Source organism: Suillus discolor, assembly GCF_016758755.1.
Source record: "Suillus discolor strain FC423 chromosome Unknown F5147scaffold_17, whole genome shotgun sequence".
Lineage (NCBI taxonomy): Eukaryota > Fungi > Basidiomycota > Agaricomycetes > Boletales > Suillaceae > Suillus > Suillus discolor.
Window position 1 is genome coordinate 614,095 of NW_024541264.1, and position 18,381 is coordinate 632,475.

The following is an 18,381-nucleotide window of genomic DNA, read 5'->3' on the forward strand; positions in this document are numbered from 1 at the left end:
GGAGGGTACCTATGAGGAGCCCATGACTTCAAGGATGTAGTTGAGCTGGTCATTGGAAATGAGAATCCTGTTCTTACTGCCTGAGGAGATGGTTTTGTGCAGGCTCTCACCAGGTAGTAACCACAGATGCATCTAATCATGAGCTAGGCAGTGCGGATGGAGAGAGGATGACATTGGTGCGAGGTTGTGTTTATAGCATTGCGGGGTGAAGGAGGAGGATGAAATGTTATTTGGTAGTGTGGATTTGAAGCAGAAGGGTGTGTTACTCTGAAGCACTGCAGAGGGTCTCACAAAGTAACTAGTCTTCTTCTTTGCAGCAGGTTCTATTGCACTTGGCTCCTTAAGCTCTGAGATGAGCTCTGTCAATGATTTTTGCAGCAACAGGAGGGTAACTCCCATTGTACAGAAGCTTAAGCTCGGTAGGGGTGGGAGGATCTGTGACATCAACGATGAACTGTTGAATGGCTGGGGGAATATTAATTACAGGGAGTAGAAACTCAATGGGAGGGTAGATGCCTCATGAAGGTTTGTCTGCTAGATTGAAATTGCTGGCAACATAAGAAGTCTGGATTATGAAACATCTGGGTATAAGATGGATGTGCTTGTGGATTCGTCTGAATACAAGGTTGACTTCTTTGTTATGGCTCCTCCCTTTCCACCAACCTTCAATGACTTCTGTGTTGTCTCCATATACTATGAGTGCAGTACCAAGTTCTGGGAAAGAAGACAAGGATTGAATGAGAAGCTCAAAACCGACAGCTTCTGCCCAGCTAATGTCTCGCTGTCCATTCTGTATCTGCCACTCTGGGACTAGTCTCCAGGCTCTCCAACGCTGACCTATTACTATGGCAATTCTTATGGTGGAACTCACATCTGAGAAAGCATAGGGTCAGAGTAGGAAATTGGTGGATAGATGCACCTGGAGGCACCATCATTTTGTAGAAGTTCCGACCACCATAATAGGTCAGCTTCGATGTCCTTAATGGGGTAGTACAGGAGATAGAGCTTCTTGGCACAGACACCAAGCATGTGTTCTAAGGATGTGAAATAAGCCTGGCCACATTTCACAACCTCACAGGTGTGTAAGAGCTTGCTGTATAGTTTGCGTACATCCTGTAGTATGTGAAAGTTTCATCGGCGCCAGTTGTGCATAGCTAGGAGATACTTGCTGACTTTGTGAGTGCCACATCTTTCAGTCTTATAGTACTGCAGAACCTGTTGATAGGACATGTACATTAGCCTGCAAAACCTGATGTACAGGACACCAGCCGGCCTATGCACCACCTGTGTAGGTTGGCCATACAAAATCCTTATAGGCCGGTGCCCCAGACACAAAATGATGTCTCTGCACTACTTGTACAGGCTGGTGCCCCAGATACAAAATAATGTCTCTGTACTACTTGTATAGGCTGGTGCCCCAGACACAAAATAATGTCACTGTACTACTTGTACAGGCTGGTGCCCCAGATACAAAATAATGTCTCTGCACTACTTGTACAGGCTGGTGCCCCAGACACAAAATAATGTCTCTGCACTACCTGTGCAGGCTGGTGCCTCAGACACAAAATAATGTCTCTGCACTACCTGTGTAGGCTGGTGCCCCAGATACAAAATAATGTCTCTGCACTACCTGTGCAGGCTGGTGCCTCAGACACAAAATAATGTCTCTGCACTACCTGTGTAGGCCGGTGCCCCAGATACAAAATAATGTCTCTATACTACCTGTACAAACCAGTGCCCTAGACACACAATAATATCTTTATCATACCTATGTAGGCTAATGATGTAGAACTCCTGCAAGCTCATACCTCATATAGAGAATGTCATTTCTACACTACTTATATCAGTGAAATCAGCATATTAATGTAGATCTGACTTACTATGTATCCTGGATAGATATGTAGGTTGTCTTAAATACTGTAATGTAACATGAGATTTCATACAGTATTAGGTCTAGCCAACCTCACTCATCTCATAAAAGATATATCCCATATAGGATGACATAGATGGTGACCTAAATTCTATGACATATTGAGAAGAAAAAGTACCATCTACAACTATACTCCTTACCTAGTGACTAGGCAGGCTGGCCCAAAGGGTTAATATATTATGAATGATCAGCTGGCCTAGGCCTACATGCTGCACAACCTGGCCAACCTAATTGATCAATATGTTATCAGAGGTCGGCTGGCCTCAGCCTACATGCTGCACAAACTGGCTGGTCCAATTGATCAATATGTTATCAGAGGTCAGCCGACCCAGGCCTACTGCTGCACAAACTGGCCGGCCCAATTGGTCAATATGTTATCAGAGGTCGGCCAGCCTAGACCTACATGCTGCACAAACTGGCCGGCCCCATTGATTAATATGTTATTAAGGGCTGGCTGCCCTTGGCCTACATGCTGCACAAACAGGCTGGCCCAATGGGCCAAAATGTGATCAGTAGGGTGGCCGCACCTGATCTACATGCCACATAGGCTGGTTGGCCCAATGGGCCAATATGATATCAGATGACAGCCGCCCAGGCTCTACATATGTCGTAGATGGGCTGGCCTAATAGGCCAATATGTTCTTGTGGGGCAGGCTGTCCTACCTGTGCAATCAGCAGAGGTACATAGGCCTATTACAACCACTTGCATAAATTACATGGACCATATCATACATAGAGTAAAGTATCCTTAGTGCTAATATAAATATAGACATAAAAATTGAAGTCTATATGACAACAAACTGCAAAAATAAAATTCTAAGACATTGTGCTAATACTAGTGTTTCAGTCCTTATACTTCTTTGAAGGTACTTTCCCTCTGGCAGAATGATGAGGAGCAGGAGGAGCAGATTTTTTCACTTTTTTCATAGGTGAATCATTCACATCTGTGGCTAGCTGCTTACCCTTTCCTTTTCCCCTAGCTTTAGTACCACTTGCCTTCTTGAATGTGGCAGCCCTCTCCTTAGCCAATCAAGCCACCTTAGCCACTCTCTTCTCCTCAGCCACTCGAGCCTCCTCAGCCATCCAAGCCTCCTCAGCAGCTTTCTTCTCTGCAGCAACCCTTGCCTGCTCTGCCTCCCTCCTTTCTTTCACCTGCCTTTTGTTCTCCAGACATCTCATATGAACTTCTTTGGTCACTGACATCTGCTTCTCATAATCATCTGGCAGTATTGCCTCCACCTTCGCCTGAATTCTAGTAATTGCCTCCTCAATCTTCTCCCCTACCTGAATGCCAAGGATGAAGGTGCCCAAATATTCAGGTACATCATCTCCAGCCTCATCTGCTTCATACTCCTGAGTATGGCGACACTCATGAAGGAGGAGTCCAAGTCCAAGGACAACAATCATACTCCAACCACGAGATCTGATGATATAGTTCTCTAGTTCCTTCAAAGCAGTGAAGGACGCCTGAATATCATAGTGCATATTTTGAGGTAGATATTCCTCAGACCACGTCCAAGATGACCAACCAGGCAGATGTTGCTTCCTAGCTTTGCCCTTAGGATCTGTAGTTTGCTTTCAAAAACAAGTTAAATTCAGTACTGTATCATAAAATTTGTCAATTATATATACTGTCTCAGCAAGCTTTTGAACTGTGGCCAACAAATGATGGTATGATGAGAGAGTGGAGAGGGACAACTGTATCACTGCCCATATGGAATTTCAGGCAGGAATGGGAAAGAGACAAGGTGTGGCTCAGACCTATTGCTAAGTCTTCCTCTTCATCCGAAGAAAGATTGGCTTGGGGGACCTTCTTCAGTACCTCATCCTCATCATCTGATACTTCCATATATTTTTGGTTCTTTCTTGATTTTTGACTTACATCGCCCTTCTTAGCCAGAGAATCATAGAAGTCACCTTCCTTATACCCAATGAATCGTAAAATTGGTTCATTACGATTAGCACAAAACTTCTAATGTAAAAAAATGGTGCTAATGGTGTCCTTCTGCAGGTAAGAAGGATTCTTGATGACAACATTCTGGAATAGCCTATAAAATTAGATTACTGTAGGTGTAAAGACACTGGAAATCTACCTTCTGAAAGTTTTTGTCTGGAAGCATGATAGAAGGATCCTTGGCTCAATCAGTTTCAACTATAGTATCCTTGATGGTTTTGAGAATTGTAGCCGTCTTGGCCGTGTTTCCTTTGGCAGAAACATAGGCAACCTTGTGCTCATCCAAAACACTCTTGAATACATGTGTCCAGTCAGCCATTATATGCAAAAATCTCAAGAACGTAGGCCGGTATAAGTTTGCAGAAAGTGCAACCAGTCCACAACTCACTTGACAACAGATCAACAAACCATGTCACATGACTGTGTTTTGATCATATGACATGGTTTGTTGATCTGTTGTCAAGTGAGTTGTGGACTGGTTGCACTTTCTGACCGACTCAGACTTAATGACATTAGTTTATACACCAAATCTCAAGATTCAGACATGAAAAATAAAAGATTACTTAAACTTAGAACAGTGATAACATGAGCAAAGAACAGTGTAAGACAAGTATTGCAGAAAACATGTAAATTAAGCTAAGTGCACCTTCAATGGAATATCCAACCAGGTACTACCATTCTTCCTACCAGAATAGAGTACTGTGGACCCTGGTGGCTGAGAGAATGTGTGGCTTACTTTGCAAGAGTCATTTTTGCACTCAAAAATGTAAGACTTGCTGTTCTTGACATAGGCGGATCTCCAAGAATTAACCCTACCACACCCACTACATTGGATAGGCAAGGGGTTGCCCCAAGGACAGACCTCCACATTAGTCCATGCAAACCTAGAAATACTAAGGCCACCCTCCTTGACAGTGGTCAACAGAAATATGTCAGAGTGGCTGCCTAGGTTCCAGGACTGTGAGAGCATATCCTTGAAAGCCAACCAAAGTGGGCACCGCCCAATGAGGACCCTCTTGGTAAATAAAATGAGCAAGTGTGAGGCAAAAGAAGGTTGAAAATGAGGAGCATTGAAGGCAATGGTACCGGTGAATTTGTGTCTGTGAAAACATTAGATAAACTATGTCAAATAAAGGCAAAAAAAACTTACCGGTGTCTTCTTAGATAGATGATCTATAGATAAACACCTACAAAATCAAAAATCTCCACGGTCAGTGATTCAGACAAATACCAATGACTGATAACGTGGTTGTTCGTGGGTGGCTGTTTACACTTCCCCAAGCTATGTTCAGACAAAAATACTTCCTGTGAGGTCAGTAGCAATACCAGTCAATCCAACAGTATGGACGCAATAGAAAATAAAATAAACAGAATGTAGTCAGCCCAACGGTATGGTGATGACAAAAAGAAATTGATTCACTCCAATGGTATGGCAGTGTTTAGAGAACAGAGAAAAGTCAGCCCAACAGTATGGTACTGAAAAAAAGAAATAGATTGATAAGGGAAACCCTTCCTTCAGTAACAATGCTTCTTGTAATAAATTTACTACAGAAAGTTGTGCGAAATTATAGCAATCACCCCCTCAGCACAAACAGGTAGAATCAAAGGTCAGGACTAATCAGTGATCAGTAGGACTCTTAGTTCACTATTGAACCTGCTGCCAAGGAACTCACGATGAGTATTAAACAGAATCAGGAACGGACGTCCTTGGATTTCAGTACCAAGTCCCCTATTCAACAACTAAAGTCTAGCAGACAAAGAAAACCCTGGCTCAGTATCACTACTCAGATGAGTGAGGTCAAGCGTCACTATCAACTTCTGAAGTCTTCCCACTAAGCCGGTGCTTAGATGGACGTAAAGACAACACAAAGATCTTGAAATAAATTCAGACAATAACACTGAGACGTGAACGAACTGAACAGAAAAAGAGACAAATGAAAAGAAAGAAACAAAGAAAGAAACAGAAAAAGAAAGAGAGAAAGAAGAAAGAAAAGAAAAGAAAGAGACTAGAGGTTCACCAGTAGAAAATCAAAGAAAAAGTTTGCTCACTGTTGAGCACAGTGAGCTCAAGATATTTCACAGTTGTTGATGATGAGCTTAAAGGTATTGCTGGATGTTGCTTACAATGACCTCTCAGTTAGTTGCTTAACAGCTCTTGTCACTGTTGTTGATACTGATCACACTTCACACTCAAATTTATTTTGTGGGGCTTAAAAGTTCCCTCTATGCCTTATATTTATTGGCAAAAAGTGGGGTCTTATATAGATAAATTATGGTGGCTGTGTTACTATTTCCCACGTTCTAAGGGGAATAGGCTTAGTCAGATTGTACCAATACTATTTACTGTAGTCATGTGCTTTATAATTTGTGTCATCAAGCTTTAGTCATCTCAAAAAGGTTGCTTTGTCATGATTTGGTTTAGGGTCATAGGTCACCTGACTGTTAGAGTCATATAACTTAGTATCATGTGACAAATATTAAGTAACAGACTGATTATGTTATTTGTTGGTGTCTTGTTATAATGTTACTTTATTGACCGTAGAAATGACGCGAGCCGTGTATTTAGAGTGTTAAGAAAGTTCCCACAAGGCAAATTATGCAAGAACTATTTTACACTGTTACTTGACATGTGTGGGATTCAGTCTGAGTCATTGTTATTGCTGACTAAGCAGAATTTACCGCAAAATTAAATATACAAGAATATTCAGCCTATCTGAGTCTGTCTGAGAAAATGAAAATACTATCTGAACTGCCGTCTGAACCATAAAGTAAAGGAAGATTGTTCATAATGATTTCTAGGGTATCGGGCTCGTGAGTGAGCATTAGTCATCCATGCACCGAACCGGTTTGGTGCAGGTCACCGGACAACAGCCTCTTGCAAGCCATGAAATGAGTCTAGGTTGTTGATAAGGGAGCTGCAGCAGAGCATCCAGAGATATGATTCTTGGGCATGGTCAATGATACTTTGCTAGGGTTGGAGGATTATATCCAAGAACTGTAACAATAGTCACTATTGGCTGGTTCCAAAGAAAGAAAAACTCACATCATTGACCAGAGTGCTCACATGGCCCTTTGAATCATCTCCATACCCAGTAAAAGGGTCTCCAAAGTCCTCGTCAGTGTGAGTGGACACACCAATGACAACACGCTCCCAGATGAATGAGTTCTTCAAACCTTTAATAATGTGGCGGATTTGGGTTCAGTAGGAGGCAAGCTTGCCATCAGTACCAATGTCATAGTACACCTCAACATATTTGATGCCATCACCGGAGTAGTACGGCTTAATGTAAGGTTGTACTCTTGGAGGATCAGATCTGAAGGACTTTGGCCTCAGCTCGTATGCTGTGCCCCTTTCCCAAGTACTGTCCCTTATTTCAGAGACTAGCGATAATGTGTCCGGAGGGTCGGATGAGTCTCATAGTATTATCCGGATGACTTCTGGATATCAGAAACGTGTGTAAGGCTAATCTGGACAAGTCCGAACTAGAAACAATTAGAGGATAGACTATCTGAAGATAGAGCCAGAGATATAGACTAAAGGAATCGATCCTAAGTCTCAGAGATTCGACGAGAGTTATTTAGACTCAAGTCCGGAGGACAGAAAGAGGACAAACTAAGTTGATATTCGAACTGAGGTACTACAACACATATACAAGGGTTTATATACTAAGTGAATAACGGAAAGATTAGTAAGCAAGAGTCCAAGGCTATGTATGAAGCATAAGCAAAGTTTATCAAGCATGAGTCGGAAATGAAGCATAGGTTAACAGATCAGTAAGCATACCAGTAGTAAGTATAACTGAGACACCGGGAACAAGAAATAAGGAATAGGCTGTGTTTAACATTATATGAACAGGAAATGAATTAAGAAGCTTATCATATATCGGATCAGAAGCGGATCTATATATCAGATCAGATCGGATCTAAGGTCCGAGGTCCGGAAGAGAAGCGTGGATATATGGGATATGACACTTAAGGAAGCTGTGAGCAAACTCAAAAGGGCTACCAGCTACTTCAAAGTCGACGAGGATAAGGTAAATAAAAATGACCAGAGCCACCGATATTTTAGCTCGGGCAGACACCTCAAGTGCACCAGTGACAGATAGGAACTTGTCCAAGAAGGGAAGGCCGTTGCTGTTATAGAAACCCTGTAGTGATATGATGTTATCAATGAGGCATGAACAAATGAAAAAAAATACTCACAAAGTAGGCGGCACTTTGTTCCATCTTGATATGGCAACAAATGCACCTGAATGAGATGTCCTCTTGTAGGACTTTGGTCTCTATGTCAGGCGGCAGCTGCAGGCAGAGCCTGCAGACGACTCTGGGACACAGCACGCACATGAAGAGAGTATTGTCTTCATAGTGCACTGCACCATCCCTGCAGAGTATACAATACTATAAGAAGAACAATGTACATTAGCAAATAGAGGAGTGAGAGAATGTGCGCACCTCATTGTGGGCACTTCTAATTTCTAAGTCCTCACTGGTGGCGGCCCTGGTGGCGGTCAAAGCCTTGATAAGAAAGATAAAGTGAATTAGCAGATAGAAGACAGAGAACATAGAGAATATAGACTAACCTCATGCTGACCATTCCTCTTCTCTAAGTCCCCACCTCCCACAGATAAGGCGCCCCTAGTGGCGCTCAAAGCCTTCATTTTCTGGTGTCCCCTCCAGAGAGTTGCACTCTTGAGATCTTGAGGAGGATGTGTGGCACTGAGCCACCGGTACATTTCTTGGTGGTATTCTTGGTGCGGGCCATGATTGATGAGGGAGAGTGCGCAAAATGCTAGAATTGTAGTCAGTGTTAGCAGAATTGCATGCGCCACACAAAGACAAAATAAGGACACTCACATTCAAAAAGACACATTGGAGAAGAGTGGCGCTGAGAAAAGATGCACTGAAAAAAGAGAACCTGTAGTCAGTATACTACAAGGCCACACAAAGATAAACTCACATTAACAAAGAGACACGTCAGCAAATGAGATACATTGACAAAAAAAAAATGTCCAAGAACTAGTCAGTATATTACATGGGACAAACAAAACAAACTCACATGACAAAGAGACACGTTGACAAAAGAAGTCAGTATATCACATGGCACAAACAAAACAAACTCACATGACAAAGAGACGTGTTGACAAAAGAAACTTGTGCAAAAACCAACCAAAGATACATGTGACGTCCACCAGCAAAGTCCGATTGTGGACTTGTTTGCTCTCTTGGATTTGTTTGCAGGAACAGCTGGCGCAAACATCAAAAAATAAACAAACAATAGATCAACCATCAATATTGTTCACACGGTTCATCTTTCTCAACTTCAACTATGTTTCCGCCCTCACTCTCTCAATGCTCTATCATCCACTCATATTCTATGGCCTGTCCTTTGGCCACTTGCAGACTGCAGCTGCAAGTGGTCAAAGGCAGTGCTACTATTAATTTTCAACTGCTCTTAGTATGTTTTGTTTGACTTATGCTTTGTAGTACTAACTTGCCATTTTTTATTCACAGCTGCGCTTGATAGTGCGCCTCAAGGTCAGTTTTCTTTCCTTTGTTTCAGTACTAACTTGTCATTTGTTATTTACAGCTGTGCTTGATAGCTGGTGCACATCAAGCTTTTGCTTGTTAGTGCGCCTCAAGGTCAGTTTCCTGTCCTTTGTTTGAATTGTTTCTTGGCTATCCATCTCTCTAGAGACTAGCACCTCTTACTTTTCTTCTCTTCTTAAGTCCTTGGCTATTCATGTCTCCAGAGACTGGTGCCTCTTACTTTGGGATCTGGAGGATATGTTCCTAGCTATCCATGTCCCCAGGGATTGGTGCCTTAAACTTTGAGATCTGGGGGATGTGTTCTTGGCTATCCATATCCCCAGGGATTGGTGCCTTGAACTTTGGGATCTGGGGGATTTATTCTTGGCTGTCCATGTCCCCAGGGATTGACATCTTGAACTTTAGAACACTAACTACATTTCTTTCTCTAGATTTTTTGCTCTTGCATTGTTTGTTGAGTCTGTGTTTTGTGCTTCATGTATACTCAGATACTAACTGCATTTTCTTTAGCTTTTGGCGTGCCTGGCTTGTTTGTTGGGCCGGTTTTTTTGTCTCTCTTTCCTACATACTCTAATACTAACCGCATTTCTTTCTCCAGCCTTATATATGGTTTTGGTTTCACTACTCCTTTATTAGTTTAATCTGGTAAGCGCCAATTTCATATTCAGTCTCATACTGACTTTCACTACACTAGATTATCAATTACTCTGCATTTTTGGTTTCACTACTCCTTCATTGGTCTAATCTGGTAAGTGCCAATTTAATATTCAGTCTCATACTCACTTTCACTACACTAGATTATCAATTACTACACATTTTTACCTATCTTTTGTACTGTAGGGTGCAAGGCTTGGATGGAGAGGGCCCCTCCATCCATGTCTTGCATCATTTACCTTAGTTTTGTGTCATTTTAAAATTTTCGCACTTATACACTTTAGATTAGATGAAGCAGCGCAAATGTATTACCCTTGATGGGAATTATTTGGTCATGTGACTCATAACTTTTTGCCCAAAATCTAAGTCATGTGATTGTGTGAGAGTGATATAAAGGGCAACCATGTCTAAAAATTAGAATTTGACCGCTACAACAAAGGAATAATCCTCATTGTTCAATATTTTAGTCTATTGTGATCTTGTACTGTAAGAAAGATAAGATGATGTTGGCATCCAGTACAAGAATAGTGAATAGTCTGACTATTCTCGCACTGGGAGAGTGAGCTCGCCCAGTATAAGAATAGTGAACCATTTCTCTGTTCTTGCACTATGTTTTCATGGTTGCAGTAGTAGAGTGCTTGAGAGCAGATGCTGACAGAGCAGCAGATGAGGGACTCTTCACGCTTCCAGAAGCATGCTGTCCAGCTTTACTGGTCCTCTTAGTGGTAGATGTTTGCACAGTTAGTATAGGAGGGTAGTCTGACTATTCTTGCACACAGAGTGCACATGAAGAGAGTATTGTCTTCATCACTATTCTTATACTGTAAGGAAGACAAAATAATGTTTGTATCCAGTACAAGAATAATAAATAATCTGAATATTCTCATACTGAGTGAGTCAGCTTGGCTAGACAGCCTCACAAATTCATTCAATACATCTTTGTCATTTGAAATACTCCTTGCCACAATTTTGGCCTGGTGTTCTGCAAATGGCTCTCAAGGGCCCAAGTTAATCAAAACATATTAGGTTATTATGTCACAATAAATTTGCCTTCATATGGTCTAATTGTCTAATTACATCATGCTTGATTCGACATCAGTGCAGATCGTGAGAACTTTGGTTCATTTTTTCTTCTTCATAATGGACAACCTCAAAAGCAAGACAACTGAGCTAGTGGCAGCTCTGACCAGGAGGGTTGGAGAGATCATAGGCAATTCAACTGAACTAGGTGTCCTTCAAGATGGTAGAGTTGAAACTGAATTACTGCATAAAGCTAGGTAACTATGGTTTAGTATTGATTGTAGCTGACTATTAATTAATGAGGAAATCAAGGATGAGAATAGCAGTATAGCTTCGGCAGTACTTGGAATCACTGGCTGATAATTTAACCTTCAATGATGGGTCAATTTCAGAATATGAAATCACCCGGGCCACCCTGACAATTGCGCATGCCATGGTCAACCCCAGTGAGTGAAGAGAAATTTATGGCTGTATATGAATTCAAATGCTGAACTACAGTCAATATTGATTGGGATGTGGACCGGTATGCTGAGAAGGTCAAATTGTCACCACCAAATCTGGACGGGTTGCCATCTGCTGAAACAGATAGACTGAAGAAGTTCTTCCCTGAAGTAGTGCTTGGCAAAATTTCGGTTCCAACAATAGTTATAGATAGGCACGGAAAAATTTTAGTGGTTTACCTCCCTAATATTTTGATACCTTCTCGCCTAACATGTTTCTGGTTTGGGATTCCCCTTCAAGGCTAATTAATTAATAATCAGGAGCATGTCAACCATATCACTGTTGGCTTGAGGGATACTCTTCTCAAATCCCTTACAAATAAGAACACTTGGAGGGATGAGGGCTATATGGTCCCAGATGGTGGGGGGGAGTTTGGGGCTGGTAGAATAACAGTGGTTCCTGCATACTTCATGCAAAGACAAGAGGTATGGTATTTTTACCAAGTGTTTATTTTTAGTCTAGTTTTAACTCTATTCTTAGCGACTAATGGATCTGTTGGTGACATCGGAGTCTTATAAATCGAAGAAGGTCCAACAATGGATGGCAGCTTTGACAATATCAGAAGTTCTATGGAATGCCATAACTGCTATGGTGGCGCCAGATCTTTTCTAAGCTGGCATTTTGGCATTTTCTGAGGTTATCAAGGAAGTTCAACACTCCCAAAAAAACCTGCCCCAGTAGAATCTTGGTCCTCAATCTTTTCAGAACTTGAAATCATTGCTAATCGGGTCACATTTAGCCACAGAGATGGTGGTGGATCTCCTTCACTGTTAGATCTTCTTGTCAGTCTAGGAAGAAACCATCATACAACGTTGGCCTTGGCAGACCTCAAAGCAGAGCTTGATTATTCTCCTGGCACAATGGTTTATATCTCAGGAAGGGTGCTAGAACATTCTATTGGACCCTGGCTTAATAGAGAAAGGTTTGTAATTGCCCACTTTATGAAGGATGCTGTACACAACAGGGTGGGGGTGCCAAGGCCAGGTTTTCCCATGCAGAGCTTCTTTTTAGAGTTAGTAGGAAGGAGGCAGAAGGGGAAGAGGGAGAAAATGTGTAGAAAATAGTACTGGAAAATTCCAAAGATATTTGCTGTTTTGGGGGGGGATTGTGTAGCCATGCAAAAATTCATGTTGCACTCTAGTCATTTATAATCTCAATGAGCTCAAAAGCCACATAGAGGCACAATAGGCTCAGAGTAGCTCCATCTTCATCTGATACTTCAACAAAGAGAAAACAGGGTGCTTACAAATATACATATATATCATCAAAAACTTGAAGGGGAAAAAATACATGGAGAGAAGCCAATGCTTCAATTGTCTATGAAGACTCTGATAGCAAAACAGAGCCAGTCTTACCTTTGAAACAAAAACAACAACAACATACTGAAGATTATTCTCTGGTGGAATATAACAGAGAGGTGTATGGTGATTTCGATATAGGAGGCTCAAATGATATCCAATGAGAAACCAAAGTGAGTTATTTTGACACCATTATCAACAATTGGCTAACATTGCAGACCCAAAATGATTTTCTTTGGCAATACTTGCCTTGTTGTGATGAATATCTTTCAGTGTTGTTGGAGTTGGAACAGCTGATCAACAATGGGAAATGTGAGGATTATGGAGGAGAGGAGAGCTTTATTTGTTGTCTGTCCTGCTCAGGAAAGCACAGTTGGTGTCCCTCATGTGCTGTCAAAGCCCACCAGCACCATCCCTTCCACAACCTTCAACTTTGGAATAGCAAGTTCTACCAGTCTACTACTCTACAGGACCACAGATATATCATATATCTTGGCCATGGTAGACATCCTTGCCCCAATTTGTTGCAGCAGTCCAACCCCTCACCCTGGTCGGATCTCGGAATGATGGAAGATGTGTTTGGACATGGAGAGGGGGATACTATTTATGACACTCAGTTAGAATTGTCCAACCTGGTCATTGTGCATTCCACTGGAGTTTATTCACACCATGTATCCTAGTGTCAGTGTCCTGGTGCTGATAAGGACAGACATCTATATCTCCTAAAAGCAAAGTTATTTCCTGCCAGCATCACTCAGTCTCAATCTGCTTTTACCTTCAATATTCTAGATAACTTCCTCATAGATGCTTTGGAGTACAAGACCTCAGCTATGAGCTTTTATCAAAAGCTATGTTATTTTACCAATAATGCTTTCCCTCATAAAATACCTGTGAGCAATTTCTTTATTACTATATCCTAGGCTTACATGATAAAAAGGATCATTACTATGAACTTATGTGGGTGTCTCGTATATGGAGGGATTTGGTCAATGGAATAAGGTTCGGCTTTGCACATGAGTCAGACAGATCTCCTGGTCCAGGGGATTTAGCTCTTTATTGTCCAGCATATTCCCAGCCTGGAATAAACTTACCTTCTTCTTGGAAGGATACCTATGACAGGTAAGTTAGTTCATTAACAACTGACAACTGAGCTGATTTTTGTGGGTGGCAGTTGGTTGGTCATGCAAAGATATGTTGTCGATGGAAATTTTACAGCTCAACATATGAAGATAAAGACCCCAGAAGATGATGTTTCACTAGCAGACGGAAAGGGATATATGGTGACAGAAGGACCTTATCAAAGTCACATAATAGAATCTGTGGAAGAGAAAGAGGTGAGTTGTCATATTTCATCACATGTTTCCTTAGAAATGATGTCTAATATAATTTCAGAAATCATCTTGCAGCAATCACCATGCTGTGAATGCAGCAAATATCCAGAGAAGCAACCTAAGAGCTACGGGAGTTGGGGCAATAGCATGTGCTAGGCATGGATGTTTTGTTCCCCATGCAGTGGTTGACTTCCAAAAGGGAGAGAGATATGTGGTTACATTGTTGTATTATGACCTCAGGCTGACTACGTAGTCAGACAAATGAACATGGACTATTCCATCTGCAATACATTGAAATATCCATCAGAAGATATTGACAGTGCACTCATAATCTATGATGTTGCATGCCAGTGGAGTATTCACTTCAATGAACAGGTGAATCAAAGCTATCACCTGTCTCTTCCTCCATTAATCAAAATATTGCTAGCGATCGGCAAGTTTTATCTAAGCGCTCATAAGCTACTGTGCTTTTCCAGATTCAGCCTCAATTTTATTACAGGAGCTGGTCATATTGATGGGGAAATCTTGGAGACCCTCTGGGTCCCATTTAACAAGATTTCCCCAACTGCAAGATCCATGACTCTCTCTCACAGACAGGAAGTCTTGGATGACCATATGAGGGATTCTAATTGGAAGAAGCTTGTCAAAATTGGCAAGTCCCCTCTCTTGACTTCTGAGATGTCAACTTCGACTAATGGAACACTTCAAAAGTCAAATTATTACTTAAAAAGTATAATCAAGCCATATAGGGTGTTAAAGACACTCAGGGTCCATACGAAGAATTGATGAAGTCTCTTAATCAGGCCAATGTCCAGAAATGGAAGAAGGAAGCTGAACTAGCAGCTCTTGATCGCAGTGAGCTTCTTGATATCTATCAGCTTAAAATAGATAAAGGTAGGTTCGGTAAAATTCAACTTTGATTAGACCTGATTATGAATCATCAAAAGCTCCAACTATGGCTGAAATAAGGCTAAGGTTGACTGAAAACAAAGTGTCCACCAATGGTAGGACTGGGGCTATTGCATAGTTGATCGAGGGTATCAACATAGAAAATGCTCAGTAAGGTGTTCAATATTTGGAATGTGATTGACTCAAATTGGGTTATTAGAGATGCCCTACGTTCTTTTATAAGACAACTGCCAGAGGATCCAACTGCTTCTCAGAGAACTCTCATGGAAGAAAAAAGACAGAAGCTCTTGTCTTGTATTAATAAGTTCCACAAGACTGCGTTGGTTATGACAAATGGTATGGAATTCGAGGGGGAAGAGGGATTGCACCAGGATGACCCTGAACTGTGCCTGGGGGAGGCTGATGGATCTAATTTTCCAGGAATTGAAGAGCTGGGGGAAGAGAGTATTTTGGACCTCGGAGATGATGCTGACTCACCTGCAGAGGTTGCTGAACTTTGGATGCCATCATGGGGAACATCTGATCCGATTATGAATGATGTTGTCATTCAATTACGTCAAGAAGAACTGGAGCTTCAAAAGGGTTAAGCAAATGACTCCCTGGAAAAGCTTTATCAAGCCCTCGGTGACAGATCTATGGTGTTTCCAGAGAAATTACACTCCAACAAATCAATTCATCATCAGGGTACTAGATCAACCAAGGAACTTCAAAAAATCACCTTGGCTATCAACAAACATGCTCGAGAATATTGTCGTTCAAGGGCAGCAAAGCAACGATTGGTGGCTAACTCTGATACAATGTCATCTTATCAAGCCCTAAAGGCTGAGGACCTTATAGTAAGCAAAGAAGTCACTGAGGAAAATAGGCATGGTCAGGGTTCTGATAGACTGGCTTGGTTTTGGAGAATCAACAGTGCAGAGGACAGCCAGAAGAGTGAGTGGATGAATAAATGTGAGTTTTAATATTATCTGATTTTTATTAAGGTACTGAGCTTATGTTCCCCATGCCTAGTTTATCGAGTGAATTGGTTGAAAGCAAAAGCACGATATGACCGTTGGAGTGAAGAGTTGAAGTTAGTACAGCATGAAATGTGTTGGACAGTACAGTGGTTTCAGAACCAGGAGTCAGAGTGGAGAGCAAGGGCAGATGAAAGCATCAAGAATGGGCATAGGGCATATGCTGAAAAGCAGGCTTCCATGTGGGCTGAGTTTGCAGCTGAGGGCATAAAGAGTTTTGAGGAAAAATGGGGTATGACAAGTTGATATTGAAGATGGCTTCATAATGTAATTACTTGACTTCTAAACATACCAGATGATATGCAGCCAGCCTGTTAAGAACGTGCTCAATGGTTCAGATCCGAAGGGCTTGGCTTCAGCTTGTGCGCTGCGCCCCTTACCCGAGTATGTGCCCCTAACTTCTGAGGGCTGCTGGACGATGTCCGAAGGTTGTTGGATGATGTCCGATGCGCAGGAATTCTGGCGGACGTTCAGGAATGAGTGATAAGACTAATCCGGACAATGTCCGAACTAGAAAGGAAACAGCAGAGGACTACCAGAGGTAGAGGCAGAGGTGAGCAGTCTATAGGAGTCAATCCTAAGACTTTAATGGAGGACGATGAGAGGAGAAACTCAAGTCAGACGGAGGAGGGAATGAGCAGAGTCTAAGATAATATTTGAACTGAGGAACTACAAGGATTGTACAGGGTTTATATACTACTGAGGACATAATGGAGAAACAGTTAGTGCAGTGCGAGGCTATGGGAGGCTATGGCAGAGCATGTGGGATGACTATCACTAGTCTATCAGAACTTAGTAAAATGAAGACAAAAATAAATCAGGGACAGAAAATAAAGCATGCTAACTGATAAGGGAAATATTAAAGGGAAAAGGCACAGAAGATAGGAGCTGACTGGATCTGGAAGTCCGGAAGTCTGGAGATGATTGCGTGATTGGTCCGGGTTCAGAACGTGGGATATGACAGCAGCCCTAGATGAGGAATTTGCTTGTGCTGTGACACGTGCTCATTCTGCCAAGCCTAGTCCAGGCTTTGGCTTGAGCTTGAGTTCACTAGTGGCAAGTTGAACCTGCATATTTCACTGAGCACGATGAGTTACCTCGAACACTATTCTCATCGAGAGAGAGCCAGTCGAGAATGCAGTACTTCTTCCAGTAAATGTGCGAGTAAGGGTGAGAGCAGTGGGAGTGAGGGGTATACCACAGATCATGTGTCGCCCAGCCAGAGTACTTGCAGAGGCTTGTCAGAGGCATTGCCACATGGTGGGTGGTGGGTGTAGCACTGGAGTTTGTGGCAGGGCCTTTGGAAAGTGAAGATAGTGACTGGTGTATAGCCACATTATACCAATTGGAGTGGGTGAAGCTGGCCTCTACTCCAAACATTTTAGGACGATTGCTGGGCAGTTGGCTGAGAACCTGGAGATCCTAGGAATTGAACTGAGGCTTTTGGTTATTGCTGCACTGGTATGGGATGCAGATGCAAGAGCCAAGTGTAGGCAGTATGAACACCTTCGGCTTAAGCTTAGGACCAACGAGAAAGATGGGGATCCTGAATGGCTACTCTGGGAAGTAGGGCACGCCCTCAGTGCAGTAGTGGAATCAAACGACAACCTCTCCTTCCTCGACTTTGAGAGTATTGTGAACACATTCACACTCCTCGTTCTCCCTCTCAACCCAACCTCCACAGGCTCACCTCTGAGAAATGGGTCCGCCCACTTGGAAACATGGTCCCCTTCTTCAAAGGTGTCATCCCTCCCCATCCCCACCACCAACAATTTCACTTCTCTATCAACCCTCACGATCTTCCTACAGAACCTAATCTCTCTTCTTCAACTGCCAGAACCCCTACCCAGCGCCCCACCACCAAAGCATAACCTGCCTCATCAAGATGTCCTAGGTCTCATCGTCATCACCCCACTGACCACAGTGCTGCACTTGTTGGCTATTACAGGTCTCACAAAGACGCATGCACGAAATTAGTTGAGGCAGTCACTGAGTGTGAGGCAGAGTGCGGGTCCTTCTACATCGGCAGACACATACTTTTCCATCAAAGTCAAATGGAAATGATATAAAAGTCTGGCTTTAAGTTGAGGGTTGAAGACGAGGACTTCAATGTGCATCCCTCACCGTTGTATGAAGACAACTAGGATGGTGCGCTAGACCAGCAAGAGGCCGGGCACAAAGGTTAAAGTCCTTGTGGTCGATGAGGCTGTATTCAAGACAT

The 18,381-nt window shown here is 42.4% G+C and overlaps 6 protein-coding genes across 6 annotated transcripts; 4 read left to right on the forward strand and 2 right to left on the reverse strand.

Moving 5' to 3' along the window:
• Positions 1 to 2,959: 2,959 nt before the first annotated feature.
• Positions 2,960 to 3,779, reverse strand: F5147DRAFT_771864 (uncharacterized protein; the record flags this gene model as incomplete). Its single annotated transcript, XM_041441294.1, has 3 exons — positions 2,960 to 3,505; positions 3,563 to 3,636; positions 3,692 to 3,779. 3 exons carry the CDS (start codon positions 3,777 to 3,779, stop codon positions 2,960 to 2,962), a joined length of 708 nt encoding a protein of 235 aa, XP_041294944.1.
• Positions 3,780 to 6,741: 2,962 nt separating this feature from the next.
• On the reverse strand, positions 6,742 to 8,754 carry F5147DRAFT_651353 (uncharacterized protein; the record flags this gene model as incomplete). The annotated part of the gene is made up of 11 exons (XM_041433531.1): positions 6,742 to 6,852; positions 6,928 to 7,058; positions 7,113 to 7,265; positions 7,499 to 7,522; positions 7,669 to 7,716; positions 7,891 to 8,032; positions 8,088 to 8,196; positions 8,227 to 8,282; positions 8,337 to 8,399; positions 8,465 to 8,673; positions 8,739 to 8,754. The coding sequence occupies 11 exons, from the start codon at positions 8,752 to 8,754 to the stop codon at positions 6,742 to 6,744; spliced, it is 1,062 nt and encodes a 353-aa protein (XP_041294945.1).
• Positions 8,755 to 10,702: 1,948 nt separating this feature from the next.
• On the forward strand, positions 10,703 to 12,218 carry F5147DRAFT_651354 (uncharacterized protein; the record flags this gene model as incomplete). The annotated part of the gene is made up of 8 exons (XM_041433532.1): positions 10,703 to 10,825; positions 10,865 to 10,908; positions 10,940 to 10,977; positions 11,185 to 11,328; positions 11,498 to 11,551; positions 11,604 to 11,716; positions 11,867 to 12,031; positions 12,087 to 12,218. The coding sequence occupies 8 exons, from the start codon at positions 10,703 to 10,705 to the stop codon at positions 12,216 to 12,218; spliced, it is 813 nt and encodes a 270-aa protein (XP_041294946.1).
• Positions 12,219 to 12,292: 74 nt separating this feature from the next.
• F5147DRAFT_573573 (uncharacterized protein) lies at positions 12,293 to 12,670 on the forward strand (the record flags this gene model as incomplete). The annotated part of the gene is made up of 1 exon (XM_041431164.1): positions 12,293 to 12,670. A coding segment is annotated over one exon (378 nt), but the record flags the coding sequence as incomplete, so codon positions are not given.
• Positions 12,671 to 13,573: 903 nt separating this feature from the next.
• On the forward strand, positions 13,574 to 16,406 carry F5147DRAFT_651355 (uncharacterized protein; the record flags this gene model as incomplete). The annotated part of the gene is made up of 11 exons (XM_041433533.1): positions 13,574 to 13,585; positions 13,639 to 13,756; positions 13,825 to 14,023; positions 14,076 to 14,238; positions 14,297 to 14,484; positions 14,587 to 14,610; positions 14,712 to 14,965; positions 14,995 to 15,129; positions 15,379 to 15,726; positions 15,958 to 16,077; positions 16,156 to 16,406. 11 exons carry the CDS (start codon positions 13,574 to 13,576, stop codon positions 16,404 to 16,406), a joined length of 1,812 nt encoding a protein of 603 aa, XP_041294948.1.
• Positions 16,407 to 17,366: 960 nt separating this feature from the next.
• On the forward strand, positions 17,367 to 18,137 carry F5147DRAFT_651356 (uncharacterized protein; the record flags this gene model as incomplete). Its single annotated transcript, XM_041433534.1, has 2 exons — positions 17,367 to 17,427; positions 17,512 to 18,137. 2 exons carry the CDS (start codon positions 17,367 to 17,369, stop codon positions 18,135 to 18,137), a joined length of 687 nt encoding a protein of 228 aa, XP_041294949.1.
• Positions 18,138 to 18,381: the final 244 nt, after the last annotated feature.